Source organism: Perca fluviatilis, chromosome 14 (genome assembly GCF_010015445.1).
Source record: "Perca fluviatilis chromosome 14, GENO_Pfluv_1.0, whole genome shotgun sequence".
In the NCBI taxonomy this organism is placed as follows: Eukaryota; Metazoa; Chordata; class Actinopteri; order Perciformes; family Percidae; genus Perca; species Perca fluviatilis.
In genome coordinates, this window is record NC_053125.1 from 23841987 (window position 1) to 23859042 (window position 17056).

The following is a 17056-nucleotide window of genomic DNA, read 5'->3' on the forward strand; positions in this document are numbered from 1 at the left end:
ACACACAGAGCTCTGAAGCATACCTGTGTGTCGCTCAGTGTCCACTCTCGCTGTAAAAATAGAGATGAGCAGCGGCACAGACACGGAGTTGCTGCAGCGCACCTTCCCTGGTCTGTGCAGCTTCAGGTTTCAAATGGGCGCGCTCTGCTGTGGGCATGCTGCAGCAGATGTGTCCCTATTTCTGCGTAGTTTTGTGTTTCCACCTCCGATGTAGAGCAGCGTAGCCTACAGCCACTTCCCTAAACTGTCTCATTCAGAGACCAGCGTCCCAAACGGGGATCTGTGTCTGGCAGGAGGTCTGACATCTACCATATCAACAGAGCAATCACATATTGCACAGCAGGCTAAAGTTCAGGTGGATTATTTTCTGAAATATAGTGACTTTATTCTTGTAATAACCTATTGTATTATCACTTAATTTTTCTCACAATATCACAACTCCTCCAAACCTCAGAGAACAAAGATGAGATATGCTGTATTTTGAATGTGCATAAAGTTTTGAACATGAGCAGAAATCTTGCTCAAACACATCTGAAATATTACAGTCCAGGGGTTTATTAATTCATTAAGATGAATTCATGTATCATTCAGGTGAATAATTTTAATATGCACATTTAAGGAGGTTACTTCCTCAATAAAAGAAGCAAAAGTGGGAAGAGTAAATGATGCCTAGGCCAGTGATTTTCAACCACTGTGCCGCGGCACACTAGTGTGCCGTGAGAGATCGTCCTGTGTGCCGTGGGAAATTATCCGATTTTTCTTAATTGGTCCAACAACTTTTTTTATTGAGTTACTGCAAATAATTTTCCATTGTTGCGCATCTGTGCCTCAATATGATGACTGGCAGAGAAATTAAATACTATTCTGTGTCAGTAGGTGGCAGTATAGCGCAATAATGACCTTGTTGATTTAAGACAATAGAATTACTGCCAGCAGGGCAGTAATTTTGCGACCAAAATTTGAGAGTGTGCGACTGAATTTAACATCCAGTCGCACATGTGCGACCAGTAAATTTGCCCCCTTTTTTTACACGATAAACGTTGAAATTTCGGTACCTGAGAGCGCGTAAGCGCAAGCTTATCTGTCTTCTCGGAGCTCTGACACACACGCACACACTCGCACACACGCAGAGCTGCAGACGACGCAAACTACGTCAGCTCTGCAGTTTTGTGGAAGTCACAGTGAGTCATGGAAATGCCGATAAAGTGGTTTCAAGTGTGGTTACAGTTTTTCATAACTTCAAGCAGACAGCGTTTGCTGTGATATGATATTAATGGCGAGCCGAAAGCGGTCGCTGTTGACGTTACACTTCCTCGGAGCCGAGCAGGCACAGCAGTGGTTTCTGTGCCCTGGTGACTGACTGACAGGCTGAGGTTGTAAGGCAAGGCAACTTTATTTCTACAGCACCTTTTGGTTGTGCCCCTAAAATTTTCAGTTGGGGGCCACTATGCTCCTAATGAAAAAAGTTAGTCTGGAGCCCTGCTGCCACCTTTCACGCGCATCCCGCAGTGACAGGATGTTAGCAGTAGGGCCGAGATCATCGATGTAAGCCTGCAAAAGTGATGGATACATTTAAAAAAGGAAAAATGCAGATTCTGATTATTAGGCTACAATGTGTCATTTTTGGTTGGTGGTGTGCCGCGGGATTTTTTTAATGTAAAAACTGTGCCGTGGCTCAAAAAAGGTTGAAAACCATTGGCCTAGGCTACATGTGTGCTGACTCAGATATAATTAGAAACATCGATCCAAAGGAGAATAAATAGATGAAAGCAATACAGAATGCCTGAGAGCCTTACTGCAATATATTCCATTATGTTTTTGTATTTGGATTGTAATCTATGTTTCCCTTTAGATAAAGATATTTCCAGCATAACTGATTCAGAAAAAGGTAAAAAAAAAAATAAATAAGTGCATACAACGTTACTGTACAGAGGCAGCAACAGCAGAACACAGATACGGAGAGATTGCGGAATTGCTGACCAATCAGAGGATACTGGGTTTTATCTGCAATGGGGCTTAAAAAGTCAGGCGCTCCAGCAGAGCGTCTCAGACAGATGGTGAATACACAGGTGCAGCAGCAATGGGCTGTTTGAGAAAATGTAAGTGTTTTTTTAACATTAACATTAAAGTAACATTAAATCATTTAAACATGTTCTAGTAGAAACACAAAATACAAGTATGAACTTTGAAAACTGTATATAATAGGTCTCCTTTAAACCTGCAACTAGACCCAGCAGGTGCAGTTATCTAAAGCTTTGACATGCTTTGATATCTGATAAAATAAGAAGAGTCTGACCAGTTGTGTGATGGTACTTATGATGTAGTCTTCAGACAGTGGAGATGGAGAGGAAAGCTTCACTCTCAAAATAACAACAACTAGAAACACAGTGATTCAACATTACAACACAGGCCAGAAGGGTGCTCAAACTGAGTAAAACGGACTTGACTAAGACAAGGTCTTCTATGTTTAGGCAATTCAAATTCCATTGTTCTCACTTAGCTTCGTCACTTAGCTATGTATAGAGTATGTCCATAAAGAGATTATGATTAGAGTGTAAAACATCAACATTTGTCATACTCACATTGGTTTGAGATGTTGGGTACAGCTGTTGTGGTTTCAGGTGTAGGAACTGGTGGTGGACTTGCTGTAGTAGTGATGGTTGCTGTTAATGGGGTAGCTGTTGCAGGAATGGTGGTTGTAGTTGGTGGGGTTATAGTTGGAGTTGGCATAGTGATGTTTGATGTGGTCAGTGGGGTAGTTGTTGAGGGATCTGTGGTTGTTGTTTGTGGGGTGGTTGTAGTTGGCGTAGTGATTGTAATGGTTGTGTTTTGTGGGGTTGGTATAGTGATGTTGGTTGTTACTACTGGTGTAGTAGTTGGAAGAATGATTGCTGTTGGGTGTGTAAACAGAAGTGAATACAGAGATAGAATGTAGATTACACATGAACTTTATCAATCCAGGAAATCAGCAATGCAATTTAAAACATTTACAAAAACAAGGAACGGTTCAACTCACCGTTTCCAACACTGACAATGACACATCGAAGCTCAGACTGATAGTTGGTGGAACTGTTGAGATAAATCAATACAGTAGCTTATTTACAAAATGATCTCACAAATAATTTTTTAGATCTTTCAAGACAAAATGTATTTCTTGCTCAAGCTCTCCTATGTCTTAAAGAATATTTCACCATTTTGGTAAATATTCTTATTTGCTTTTTTATTGGCAATAATTAGATTAAAAGATATATAGCACCAATATACAAGGCTATATGTTGGTTGAATATGAATTAACAGCCTAGAGTCACTCTTCACATCAGGAAACAGTCAATAAATCATCTGCACCTAACCCCCTGAAAAACTACTCGGTCTATAGACTTTGATTTTTTTTTACGAATCAAACGTACAAGATATATGTTAATGTTAATTGTTGAGACAGAGACAAGAGTGGCATCAGTCTTCTCTTTTAATTCTGTGCAAGAAAGTGAATGCGTAGAGAAAAAAGTAAAACTTCAAGCAATTGATTCAACGGATGACATTCCACATTCTCTAAGGTAAGGTTCATGGGACAAGTGAACCTGCCTGGACAACAAAGCATATCGGGTGGCTTTCTCCATCTTCTTGTTCAGATGGCGTCCATCTCAGGGTGTACTGTCCTGTTCCTGATGTAGTCTGGACTATGTTGTGTGGCCCGCTGAACAGCAGCTCAGTTATTCTTTAAAACAATTTAATAAGAAGATCAATAATTTACAAAATTACCCCACCCACAAATGAAGTTTTCTGTGACGATATTATTGAAATGCAATTGAAATTCTCACATGGCATCTGACTCAGCTCTCTTTAAAAAAAAATGTTTCCTTCATGCCAGTCACGGCTGGCTGATTTTTGGTGAGTCACATCTGCTGTTTCAATAAAGTGGTCTAACCTTATTTTTACAGTCTATGGTTATTATTATTATTAGCCTTTAAAACTTGAGCTTGAACTACTACTGAAACAACAGGGTCCTTATACACAATGTACTATAGGATGTATTTCATGTTCTTCTTTCTTTCTTTTGGCTTTGAATGCATACTGCATGTTTAACCCACTGTATATATCATAACAGCACTATGGAGTCAGTTCTGTTGCACTTGTTACACTCTTGCCAAATCTGTCTTGTTCATCAGAGTTGGAGTTACACAACAGATCACATTCCTTGTGCACGTGAAAACCTTGGCATGAAAACCTTTTTGTTTGTGTGGCTGATGTGAAAAATAAGTTTTCTTATCTAACCAGAGAACATTCTGCATCAGTTACCGGTTTGTATTTTGATATGTAAGTTCTTTTAAATTAGTTTTTTGTTTGACTTACGTGGAGACATTTGCCTCTGCACTGATGTTGATTTCCAGGGTCTGATTGACAGAGGTGTAAAGCTGAGCTCTGTTGGCTGGGGTTGGAGGCAGGAATTTGGGCAGATAGAGTCCCTCTGTGCAAGATGGTACCACAGGGTCCACTGGAACAATAAAGATAAGCAAAACGTTTTCTAAGGATGGCAATGCTAGTCGGTTTGTCCATCCACCGGTCCATCACCAGATTAGAATATTTCTGCAATCTCTGTTTGATTGGCACAAAATGATGTCCAGACATTCATGGGACCCAGAGAATGAACCCTAATGTAAATCCTAATAAATGAGTGACCCCACGACTTTTCCTATAGTGCAACCAGCAGGTCAATGTTTTCACTTCTGTGAAAAATCTACTATATTGATTGGAACAAACTTGCATGCTGCTTACATAGCTGGAACCATTAAATTAAAAATAATGTCACATATAGACTATTTTCTTCACATCAGATCTAGTAGGATGGTGGTCTGGGGTGATGTGTTGGCACGGCCGATGTCCGACCGGTTCCTTAGTTCCACCAGAGTCGTTTTGTTTTCGTCGAATTCCCGTCCAAACTGTTCATGAAAGAGTCTGTTTTTTAGCTGTGTCATTTCAAGCACTGAAACAATTAATACAACACATCATAACTTAAGGTTTGTTTTCAAAAGAGATCTGAGGATCAACCTTTCAACTTTAGCAGCAAATTATCTCCTTACACATTGCTCTAGAAAAAAAAATTGGGCATCACTATACGGAAAGCTGAGTTTGTTCTGAACATTTTCATATGAAACACATGGCGATCATGTATCTACAAATACCTTCAAAAGGTACATTTAAGAAGATATGTGAAAATGAGCAAAATAATGAATGTGTGAGTCTCTCTACACAAAGCCAGTAAATAAATACCAACACTAACATATACTGTAGCCTATATAGCCTACTTCCAACACACACAGCCTCTCCTTCACTCTCTCTCCCCTTTATCTGTTGTGGCTGTCTTCCACACGGATTATCATTTAGTTTGAAATCAAACAATGAACCAGGAAACAGTGTGGTATGAGGAAATGTTTTGTGTAATGTTCCAAAGATGATGAACCTGGTAGAGAACGCAACTATGTATAGAGGTTTACTCCTCGACGCAACGGCCGCAGGTTCGACTCCGACCTACGGCCCTTTGCTGCACGTCATTCCCCTTCTGTCTCTCCCCTTTCAAGTCTAAACTGTCCTATACAAATATAGGCCAAAAACTAATCTTACAAAAAACACACCTGACTGTTATACTAATATTATATCATACACACACACACACACACACACACACACTAGTCACTGTAAAAGACTTTTTACAATGACATTTTGAACTTAACTCATGAATATTTTCATTTTGGATTCATTCACTGATTATTTTCTCCATTGATTGATTGATTGTTTATTTTTATTTTTTTTAATAGCAATAGTGAAAAAATGGTGTTATAATTACCCAGAGCCCAAAGACTCCTTCAAAATGTTTGCTCTGTCCAAACAACATATTCCAAACCTGTGAAAACCAGTGAAACTTGACAGGCCACTGATAAGAATCAGAGCTGAACATGGACTGTATCAACCAGCACTTGCTTAAAATATTTAACGTGTGATAAGGTCAGAGGTGTCAAGTAACTAAGTACAAATACTTTGTTACCTTACTTAAGTAGAAATTTTGGGTATCTATACTACTGGAGTAATTATTTTACAGCATACTTTTTACTTCTACTCCTTACATTTCCACGCAGTTATCTGCACTTTCTACTCCTTACATTTTAAAAATAGCCTCGTTACTCCTATTTCAGTTCGGCTTGTTTTCATTCCGGCTTGTCATCGTTCAAATATCCGGTAAAAAAACAAAGCTATCCAGTTTACAATGATGTTTTTCCTAAAAACAAACTGACATCAAATCTTCACAGTGGAGACTTTTTTTGCTTAAAAAAAACCTTGTTGCTAATTGATATTTTGTTTTCCGATTAAGCGACTAAAAGTTGCAGATCTTAAAGCAATTACACTATTTTTGATTACTCATCTTGAAATTAAATGTAGTCATTTCTTTTCATACCACTTATCACTTTGGACTCTGTGTAATTGTGACTCCATTTCTCACTATTTTTACAAACCAAACAATCAATCAATTAATGGAGAAAATAATCTGCATAATGAAAAGAAATATTAGTTAAAGCGCCCATATTATGCTCATTTTCAGGTTCATAACTGTATTTTAAGGTTGTACCAGAATAGGTTTACATGGTTTAATTTTCAAAAAACACCATATTGTTGTTGTACTGCACAGCTCTCTCTCACTGCTGTAGATCCTCTTTTCACCTGGTTTCTGTTTTAGCTACAGAGTGAGACCTCTTTTCATCTTCTTCTTCTGTACTATCTTTGATTGCACTCGCACATGCTCAGTAGTTCAGATGTAGATCATGTCAGCTAGCTAACTCTAGAGACAGTAAAAGAGAGCCTGTTTCTCCAACTTTGGTCAGTTACAAGGCAGGATTAGCTGGGAGACTTCTAAATGAGGGGCATGTACGGTAGTTCTTTTGTAGATTATGGTGAACTTGTGTGTGTTGTAGCAGTGCTTTGCTATTGAGAACGACGTAGCATGCTACCGTTAGCATTAGCGTTAGCATGCTAACGAGCTAACGGTTGTGGTTAGCCAGCTCATTTCGGACTGTGACGTCACAGTCCGAGGCCGATTTTGAACAGCTCACCAGGAGACTGAAGGCAGGACACATTCAGAAACTGTATCTCACTCAAAACAGCATGGATGGATTTTTTTCAAAGTTTGTATGTGTGTGGAAGCACCAGAGACACAAAAGAACACCCCAAATCCCAGAAAAAGTGATTTTTTCATAATATGGGCACTTTAATAGTTTAAAATTAGCTCCAGCTCAACCAACTCAACACTAAAGTTCCGCTTTTACATCAAAGCATGAGTAATAATGGTATAATGAAATAATATAACAGTATCAGTACTTTTACTTAAGTAGAGGATCTGAATACTTCCTTCACCATGGCCTGTAGGGCACTAACACCTTACCTGACAATATTTTTGGGTCTTTTATATTCATATAATTTATCCTCTAGTGGAACAGAATGCGCTAGTGTGACTGTATTGCCGTTTACAAAGAGGAGTTTAATGGGGTTGTATTCAGGTGTTATGTAGGATTAATCAGACTCACAGACTGTTTTTTTTCAATGCTTGATCCTTTTAACTTGACTAAACTTGACTTGACTAATTGTGTTTCAGACAAGAAAAAACAGTTAAGTCTTCATAATGAAATGCCTCAAAAGGCTACATTCTTTAAGCAATGAAAAAAGTAGGGAAAAAGTATGGATTACTACATTCAAGAGACTACAGGTGATAAAGACACAGAACTCCAACTCCTGTGGTTGTGATGGGTAATGCATGTTTCTCTGTTATCCTAAGACATGTTATTTCCTTTTAGCACAGACGAACGGCAGGCTGTAACTGCAGGGCTGATCGTCAAATTTCTTCTGATCTATAAAAAGACAGAGGGAGTTAGTTTGGGTTAAATTGTTTTCTTTGTTTCTTAAGCTAAAATGTTTTCTTAAGCTATATATATGTTATATTTATACACATGTATATATATATATATATATATATATATATATATATACCGGTCAAAAGTTTTAGAACACCCCAATTGTTTTTTTGTAATTTTAGCAGTTCAAGTCCAATGAATAGCTTGAAATGGTACAAAGGTAAGTGGTGAACTGCCTAAGGTTAAAAAAAAGTAAGGTTACCCAAAACTGAAAAATAATGTACATTTCAGTATTTTACAAAAAGGCCTTTTTCAGGGAACAAGAAATGGGTTAACAACGTAAAGCTGTTCTGCAGCAATGGAGGTTGATCGAGCTTTGAACATTGGTGCTACCAATTCCCACAGGTGTTCCAACTTGTCTGGATTACTTACAACCCCCTTTGTTTGTATAAAAGTATTGTTGGAACACACTGTGGTACCATACCCTCGTGAGCATTATTTGAACAGTATTGTACTGCAGAAAGTAGTGTGTTGCTATAAAAATGGCGGGAAAAAGGCAATTAACAATGGAAGAGAGACAGACCATCATAACACTTAAGAATGTTGGTCTTTCCTACAGAGAAATTGCAAAGAAATTCAAGGTATCAGTGAGTACAGTATTCTTCACCATCAAAAGGCACTTAGAAACTGGTGGAAACTCTGACAGGAAGAGGTCTGGCAGACCCAAAGCTACAACAGAATCAGAAGACAAGTTTCTGAGAGTCAACAGCTTGCGTGATTGGCGGCTCACAGGACAACAGCTTCAGAATAGAATAGTGGTCGTAATAAGCAAGTCTCAGTTTCAACTGTAAAGAGAAGACTTCGAGCTGCAGGTTTGATAGGTCGAGTTGCAGCAAGAAAGCCATTGCTAAGACGTCAGAATAAGAAAAAGAGGCTTGCCTGGGCCAAGAAACATCATCAATGGACTACTGAAGACTAGAAGAAGGTGCTATGTACTGATGAATCAAAATTTGAAATCTTCGGTTCATCACGCAGGATTTTTGTACGCCGGCGAGGTAGAAAGGGATGGTTCCTCAGTGTGTGACATCATATGTCAAACATGGAGGAGGAAGCGTGATGGTCTGGGGCTGTTTTGCTGGATCCAGGGTCGGTGATTTGTACAGAGTGAAAGGCACCCTGAACCAAAACGGCTACCACAGCATTTTGCAGCGCCATGCAGTACCCTCTGGTATGCGCCTAGTTGGTCAGGGGTTCATCCTACAGCAAGATAATGACCCAAAACATAAGTCCAAGCTATGCCAGAACTACCTTAGCAAAAAAGAAAAAGATGGTAAGCTTAAAAACATGGAGTGGCCAGCACAGTCACCAGACTTAAACCCCATTGAGCTGGTTTGGAAAAGTGAAAGCAAAGCAACCTACAAGTGCCACACATTTATGGGAACTTCTGCAACAGAGTTGGGAAGACAGTCCCTCCAGAAAAACGCGATTATGCGATCGCATGATTCAATGCATAATCAGCCCAATCCGCATATTCACGCAGGGGCCGCATTTTTTCAAATATGCCGCACTTTTGCCGCATAAATTGCAGATTTCCACGCAAAATATGCGGTGCTTGCATGATTTCATAATCCCCGCATTTTCGTTGCAAAAAAGTCACATATGATATCTTAGCAGAAAGTTGAAAAAATTTTGCGTTTACTTCACACAAGAGCAGCCATTTTCCCCTGTTGCCATGGGAACGTTATGAAGTGACGTAATTACGCGACGTGAACACATGGATCAGAGTGATGTGACTATGCGTGAACATCATCGAAAAGCAGGTGTTGGAGGTTGAATTTGACATGTACTTTGAGTCTCTTAAGTTGGTTTCCGATAAGAAAGCTATCTTAATATCTGATATTATCTGAAATTTCTTTGTTTAAATGCTCCTGCTGTCTACATTATTAACGATTTTTGAAAGTCTGTCTCTTTTGTATCTTTTATTTCTCTCTGTTTAGACTATTACTTTTATTTTTAATTTAATATTATATTATTTGTATATATTGTTGTATCTTATTTTTTTACTTTTGCAATGACTGAATATCTGTAAACTATTTTTGGAAATTAAGTTTAAAAAAAGCAGGGTGTTGGGCAAATCACTATTTCATCAAACAAGTTCCCGCAATTTTTGCAAGTTCCCGCATTTTTTGCAAGTTCCCGCAATTTCATCGTGTAAAATTGCATAAATATCCCGCATATTCCATCGCATTTTTTAAGAAAACGTGCCGCATAATCAAGGATTTTTGCCCGCAACAATCACAAAAAAACTCTGCGTTTTTCTGGAAGGACTGGGAAGAACTTTCTGAAGAATATTTGATTTCCATTGTAGAAAGAATGCCACGAGTGTGTTCAGCTGTTATATCTGCCAAAGGGGGCTACTTTGATGAGTCAAAAATGTAGAATACATTTTGGTTTATAAATTGATTCCATGATTTATTTTTTTAACTTAAATTGTTCATTTGTTCTATTCTTTCATTTCAGAGTACAATAAGACATTGAACTGCATGAATTTCAATAAAAAAACGGAAACATTGGGGTGTTCCAAAACTTTTGACCGGTAGTGTGTATATATATATATATATATATATATATATATATGTTTACCTCCAAAGTTAATCAACAGACAGTGTGCATTATCAGGCTGTCCTGGAGACCAGAAGTTGAACCTAAAAGGTGTACTATCACTCCAGAACCAGGAACCCTCCTAGAAGATGATTATACAGAAAGTATGGTTTAGACACGCGTTTTAGTTCGTTTCAGATTTGGTGTAATCAGTAAAATACCTGTTGTGCATCGGAGCCTCCAAGCAATTTGACGGAATACGTATGAGTTTTCCGCAGTATCATACTCTGAATCACTTGATGCTCCTCGAAGCTGTGCACTGATGCGAGGTTTCCACCGTGGTACAGACAGTTTTTCTGTACGAGGACAGAGAGAGTGCAGTTGTGTGGAGCCAGAGTATATGTCAAGTAATAAAAAACTAAATTAGAAGGATATGCCGATCAACAACAAGTGTAACAGCCGAATGGACGTAGCGTCAAAGAATTTTGCACTGAATCCAGATCACCCTGATTACCTCAGCATCTGCCCAAGTCATGGCTGTTGGAACGTAGAGGAAACAGCGACCGTTGTAGCCAGTCCAACCACTTGGACAAGATGAAGACCTCTTGATGATGTAACTTTTCTCTGAAAACAAATTTGGGAAAAAACTGAACACAAGAGGCACAGACCCAAATTGTTTTATTTTCACATGCAGAAAACATTTGCAGCTATAAATGGAGTTGACAAGTAGCCTGGCTCCGCCCTCCTACGTACTGCCGCTCAATTTTAATTTTCCTTCAGTACTCCATCTGAGTTTGCGGTATATTCTTGGGTTTTCTCCTGCCAAATATTTGGCGGTCCAATCAGCGAACAGAGGGAGTGGCTGAGAACGATGACGTTGAGGTCGTGACGTGAGCTAGTTTGAGTTATAGTTCCGTAATGGCGGCGGAGAAAGATGCGGTCCGTTGTGGCAACGCTGCCGAATATCCAGAAGTTAAAGCCCGAGCAAAAACAATTGCTGAGTTTTATTGGTGGCCATGATGTTGTGGCCCTCCAGCCTGCTCCGTTAGCGGTGAAGGAGTTGGCTAAGGCTAACGCTAGCGATGCTAAGCTGATAGTTGTTGTCGTCTTCCCTCTTGTTAGCCTGGTCCTACCAGACAGTACATAGGAGTGTGGAGCCAGGCTACCAGAGTTGCTCTGGGCAGATCCAATAGTTTTAAACTTCAACAGAGTACCCGCCATCAAGGAAGTTAACACTTGCCAATGGAGAGAGGCCAGACTCTCTGTACAAATGAAATGTACGAGAGTCTGGTAGGACCAGGCTAGTTGACAAGAGCAGCTGAAACCGTAAAGTTTCAGCTGTAAAAGGTGAAAGTCCCAAACACTTTGCAGAGCTGATCATAAGAATGTGTTTCTGTAAAATCTGAACAAATACCAACTCACCTTCCTGAACGAGTGGTCCTGTCTTCTGACCCCTCAGTCACATTAGCTACAAGAGACAGAGACAAAGCCACAGGCTACCATTGATTTTAAATGGGAGTGGCCGTTTGCCAGCGACAAGCGATGAGCTTGCCGCTGAACGAGCAAGGCGGGGCCAAAATAGACAGGAAGTCTATTTTATGCAAATGCTGAGCGATGCGACAAAGTGACTGCCAATCGGAGTAAAGGTAGCGTGAGGGCAGCGTGATGTATGTCAGTGGCTCGAGTCGAAGAAAATAATTCAAGATGGCGGAAAACGCTTCAGGACATCGTATTTATGTATATATCTGATATCTTTGGCATTTTATCTCATATATTTTGTTACTTTTATCGAGAAATAAATACTTTTAAATCCATGGACATGGTTTTTGTGACTTAACAATACCTCTGAAGTAACTTTTAAGACGTGCTTGAAGGTAGCACCGGAGAATTTCTGTTTACTGTTGCCAAGCAACCAGGGGTAGGCTAGGCACGCCCAGGAGCACCCACAAGCGAGTGCATGTCACTCTCTTTTGTAGCTAATGTGACTGTAGTGTTACCTGGCTCTGCTTCTGGAACAGCTGGAGGTTTGACACAGAACTTAGTGACTGAACTCTATGTGCTCCCTATTCTTCACAGTGAAGAAGGACAAGACTGTTTACTTCCAGTCCTAAAGTAATTCCTCTTATGGTCAGTTTGATAGGACTTTGACCCATGAATAACAAATCTCTCCAATGTCCAGCCAGAATAAAAGAGGAGGTGGCATCGGCCTCTTTTTCAGGAAATATTGATAGTAATGATAAATAAAAGAAGCAACAGAGCAGGAGGAATGCTGCATGGATGTCAGTAAATAACAGGACATATTTAGAGAAGACTAACTAAATAAGTGACAAAGAATGTGGGCAGTTTCTGGTCTTACAAACCACAGTTAATACTCACCAGCAGCTCTGGTCAGAGACATCATGGCACAGACCAGTAGAGACACAATCAGCACCTTCATGGTTGAGATGATGCAAATGGTAAAAATGATCTTCAACAAAGAGAAACAGATGTGTTAGTGATATTTCTGAAGAGAGCCCCTTCGAGTACAGGACAAGAGGAAGTAGAGATGATAATAGGAGACAACAGAGCATAAGAAACAAGGGAGTGAGAAAAGAGATGAAGCAAACCTTCTGCAGGATTATCTTCTTTCTTCTCAGTGTCAGCTTCAGTGTTCCTGTGTGGAGGTGATGAACAAGAGAAACACCAGCTCTTATATACAGTGATTTATCTATATATCTTTGGTTTAAAAATTAATATCTCCACCTCTGTGTATGTTGGGGCTATGAAAATCAATGGCTTGTGACAGAGCATAAGAAACAAGGTAGTGAGAAAATACAGTGTGAAAACCTATAGGAAGGCCCTCAGAAATACTAGATCAGACTATTACTCATCATTAATAGAAGAAAACAAGAACAACCCAAGGTTTCTTTTCAGCACTGTAGCCAGGCTGACAGAGAGTCATCGCTCTAGTGAGCCTTATATTCCGATAGCTCTGAGTAGTGATGACTTCATGAGCTTCTTTAATGATAAAATTATAACAATTAGAGATAAAAATCCATCACCTTTTGCCCTCAACTTCTAACGGTTCACCTTTCAACGCAGGACTCCTAGAAAGAACGACTAGACCTGACATATACTTAGACTGCTTTTATCCTATAGACCTTCAACAATTAATGGTAAAGGTATCTTCAGCTAAGCCATCTACCTGTCTCTTAGACCCCATCCCAACGAGGCTACTCAAAGAAGCATTACCCGTGGTTAACACTTCACTACTAGATATGGTCAATATGTCTCTATTAACAGGTTATGTACCGCAGTCATTTAAAGTAGCTGTGATAAAACCTCTTCTGAAAAAAACCACCCTCAATCCTGAGGTCTTAGCACACTATAGACCTATATCTAACCTTCCCTTTCTCTCCAAGATCCTTGAGAAGGTAGTTGCTAATCAGTTATGTGATTTTCTCCATAGCAACAGTTTATTTGAAGACTTTCAATCAGGATTTAGAAAGCATGATAGCACAGAGACGGCACTGGTGAAAATTACTAATGACGTTCTAACTGCTGCAGACAAAGGACTTGTCTCCATACTCGTTTTACTAGATCTTAGTGCTGCATTTGACACTATTGACCATACCATCCTGTTACAGAGATTGGAACACCTAGTCGGCATTAAAGGGATTGCACTAAACTGGTTTAAGTCCTATTTCTCTGATCGATCTAAATTTGTTAATGTTAAATGATAAATCCTCCAAGTACGCTAAAGTTAGCCATGGCATTCCACAAGGACCAATTCTATTCTCCTTATATATGCTTCCTCTTGGTAATATTATTTGGCAACACTCAATTAACTATCACTGTTATGCGGATGACACCCAATTATACTTGTCAATCAAGCCAGACGAAACCAATCAGTTAGCTAAACTTCAAGCATGCATTAAAAATATAAAATCCTGGATGACCTACAATTTTCTGATGTTAAACTCTAACAAAACTGAAGTTATTGTGCTGGGCCCTGAACACCTCCGAACTTCATTATCTAAAGATATATCTACTCTGGATGGTATTGCCCTGGCCTCCAGCACTACTGTCAGAAATCTAGGAGTTATTTTTGATCAGGATATATCCTTTAACGGCCATCTAAAACAAACCTCAACAACAGCCTTTTTTCATCTTCGTAACATTGCCAAAATTAGGAATATCCTGTCTCAAAACGATGCTGAAAAACTAGTCCATGCATTCGTTACTTCCAGGCTGGACTATTGTAATTCCCTACTGTCAGGTTGCTCAAATAAGTCCCTTAAGACTCTTCAGCTGATCCACAATGCTGCAGCGCGTGTTCTGACAAGAACTAAGAAAAGAGATCATATTTCTCCTGTATTAGCTTCTCTGCATTGGCTTCCTGTAAAATTCAGAATTGACTTTAAAGTCCTTCTTCTGACCTACAAAGCCCTAAATGGTCAAGCACCATCCTATCTAGAACCGCTCTTAGTGCCTTATTGTCCCACTAGAGCACTGCGCTCCCAGAATGCAGAGTTCTTGTGGTTCCTAGAGTCTCTAAAAGTAGACTGGGGGCCAGAGCCTTCAGCTACCAGGCTCCTTTCCTACGGAACCAGCTCCCAGTCTGGGTTCGGGGGGCAGACACCGTCACCACATTTAAGAGTAAACTGAAAACCCTCCTCTTTGATAAAGCTTATAGTTAAGGAGTGAGGAGTTGCAGCGTCCGCCTAACCCAGCCAACCTGCTTCTCTTCGTAGACATCAGATTAATTTATCATATAATCAATAATATAGTGAGAGTAGAGGGAGGCAGGCCAGTACAGCCCGATCCGGCAGGGGAGAGTTCAAGCCCGTTCTGGCACCTCTCTCTAAGCTAACCTGCCTCTCTTAGTTATGCTATTATAATTCTAGACTACCGGGGAAGTTCCTTCCTTCCTATGACACACTGAGCTGCTCTCTCATCAATGTTTTCACTTGTTTCATTTTGTATGCATCCTGTCCCAGAACTGCTTGTTACCTAGCTCTGGGGAGTTTACTCCCTGGAGTCCTTATGTTTCTTCTTCGCAGAGCATTCCCTGCAATGCCCAGCCGCATCCAGCCGCGTCTTGCTGCGTCTGCCGCATCCACCCGTGCTCTGCAGTGCCACGTTACATCCCGCAACGCCCTGCTGCGATGTTCATACGCACAAAGTAGTCAGGATCTGGTATAGGAGACTGCACTACTCAGTATGACACGATGTGCCCTGCTATGACATGAACTACAACGACTACCTTCGAAGTCACTGTTCCATTATCTTTAATGTGACTATTATTTGCCACTGTTCATCACACCCCCAACCAGCCCCGTCAGACACCGCCTACCAAGAGTCTGGGTCTGCCGAGGTTTCTTCCTAAAAGGGAGTTTTTCCTCGCCACTGTCGCAACAGCCACTGCTAATGCTTGCTCTTGAGGGAATTACTGTAATTGTTGGGGCTTTGGAAATTATAGAGTGTGGTCTAGACCTACTCTATCTGTAAAGTGTCTCGAGATAACTCTTATTATGATTTGATACTATAACTAAAATTGAATTGAATTGAATTGAAAAGAGATGAAGCAAACCTTTTGCAGGATTATCTTCTTTCTTCTCAGTGTCAGCTTCAGTGTTCCTGTGTGGAGGTGATGAACAAGAGAAACACTAGCTCTTATATACAGTGATTTATCTATCTATATTTGCTTTGAACAAATATCTCCACCTACTCCACCTCAGTGTACTGTGTGTGTGTGTGTGTGTGTATGTGTGTGTGTGTGTGTGTGTTAGTGTGTGTGTGTGTGTGTGTGTGTGTGTTTGTGTGTGATAAACCGTCAGACACCGCCTACCAAGAGTCTGGGTCTGCCGAGGTTTCTTCCTAAAAGGGAGTTTTTCCTTGCCACTGTCACAATAGCCACTGCTAAAGCTTGCTCTTGAGGGAATTATTGGAATTGTCGGGGCTTTGTAAATTATAGAGTGTGTTCTAGAGCAGACGGTGCTGAGTGTGAGAAGGTTTTATTCCTTTTCCCCCTGTTTATTGTGTGCTTGGGTTTTGTTAGTAGATTAGGTTTTGGTTTTGTCATTCACGAACGTTGTTCTGTTTCATTGTATATCGGCTTCTGCCTTAGACCGCAGCAAGCTCGCCTTTATTTGTTGGCTTTCTCCGCTGCTGTGTTACAAGCGCCTCCCATCCTTCCTTCAGTTATTTTTTACATCAGTGGTTACTCTCTGATTTATCGGGTCGTAACAACTAGTGAGCAAAAACTTTTTGTTGTAAGTTTGATGGACTGACCTTTTAGCCCCCAAGTCCCAAGTGGAGCTGCTGCTAGGTGCTTTTGAATCAGGGCGTTACCGTGGGTAAATACAAGTTAAAAACCAATCGCCATGACTGGTATGGTTTATCTAAGGACCTTGTCTGGAGAGTCCATGGAACTGGGGAACAGAGCCAAAACAATCAAAAGAGCAATTTTTTTTTTTTACATTTTACAGTCACACAACAAAGTGTTGAGGCACGGCCAACTTTTTTTTTCGCCAAGGATTTTAGTGAGAGTAATAATAGTGTTATATTATCATCATTAT

At 40.1% G+C, this 17056-nt stretch overlaps 1 protein-coding gene across 1 annotated transcript; it reads right to left on the bottom strand.

The window, feature by feature from the left end:
- Positions 1 to 7683: 7683 nt before the first annotated feature.
- Positions 7684 to 13264, bottom strand: LOC120572139 (ladderlectin-like). Its single transcript, XM_039821284.1, has 6 exons — positions 13103 to 13264; positions 12873 to 12963; positions 11011 to 11120; positions 10718 to 10852; positions 10539 to 10638; positions 7684 to 7892 (listed from the first exon to the last, which is right to left on the bottom strand). The coding sequence occupies exons 2-6, from the start codon at positions 12931 to 12933 to the stop codon at positions 7825 to 7827; spliced, it is 474 nt and encodes a 157-aa protein (XP_039677218.1). The 5' UTR covers positions 12934 to 12963; positions 13103 to 13264; the 3' UTR covers positions 7684 to 7824.
- Positions 13265 to 17056: the final 3792 nt, after the last annotated feature.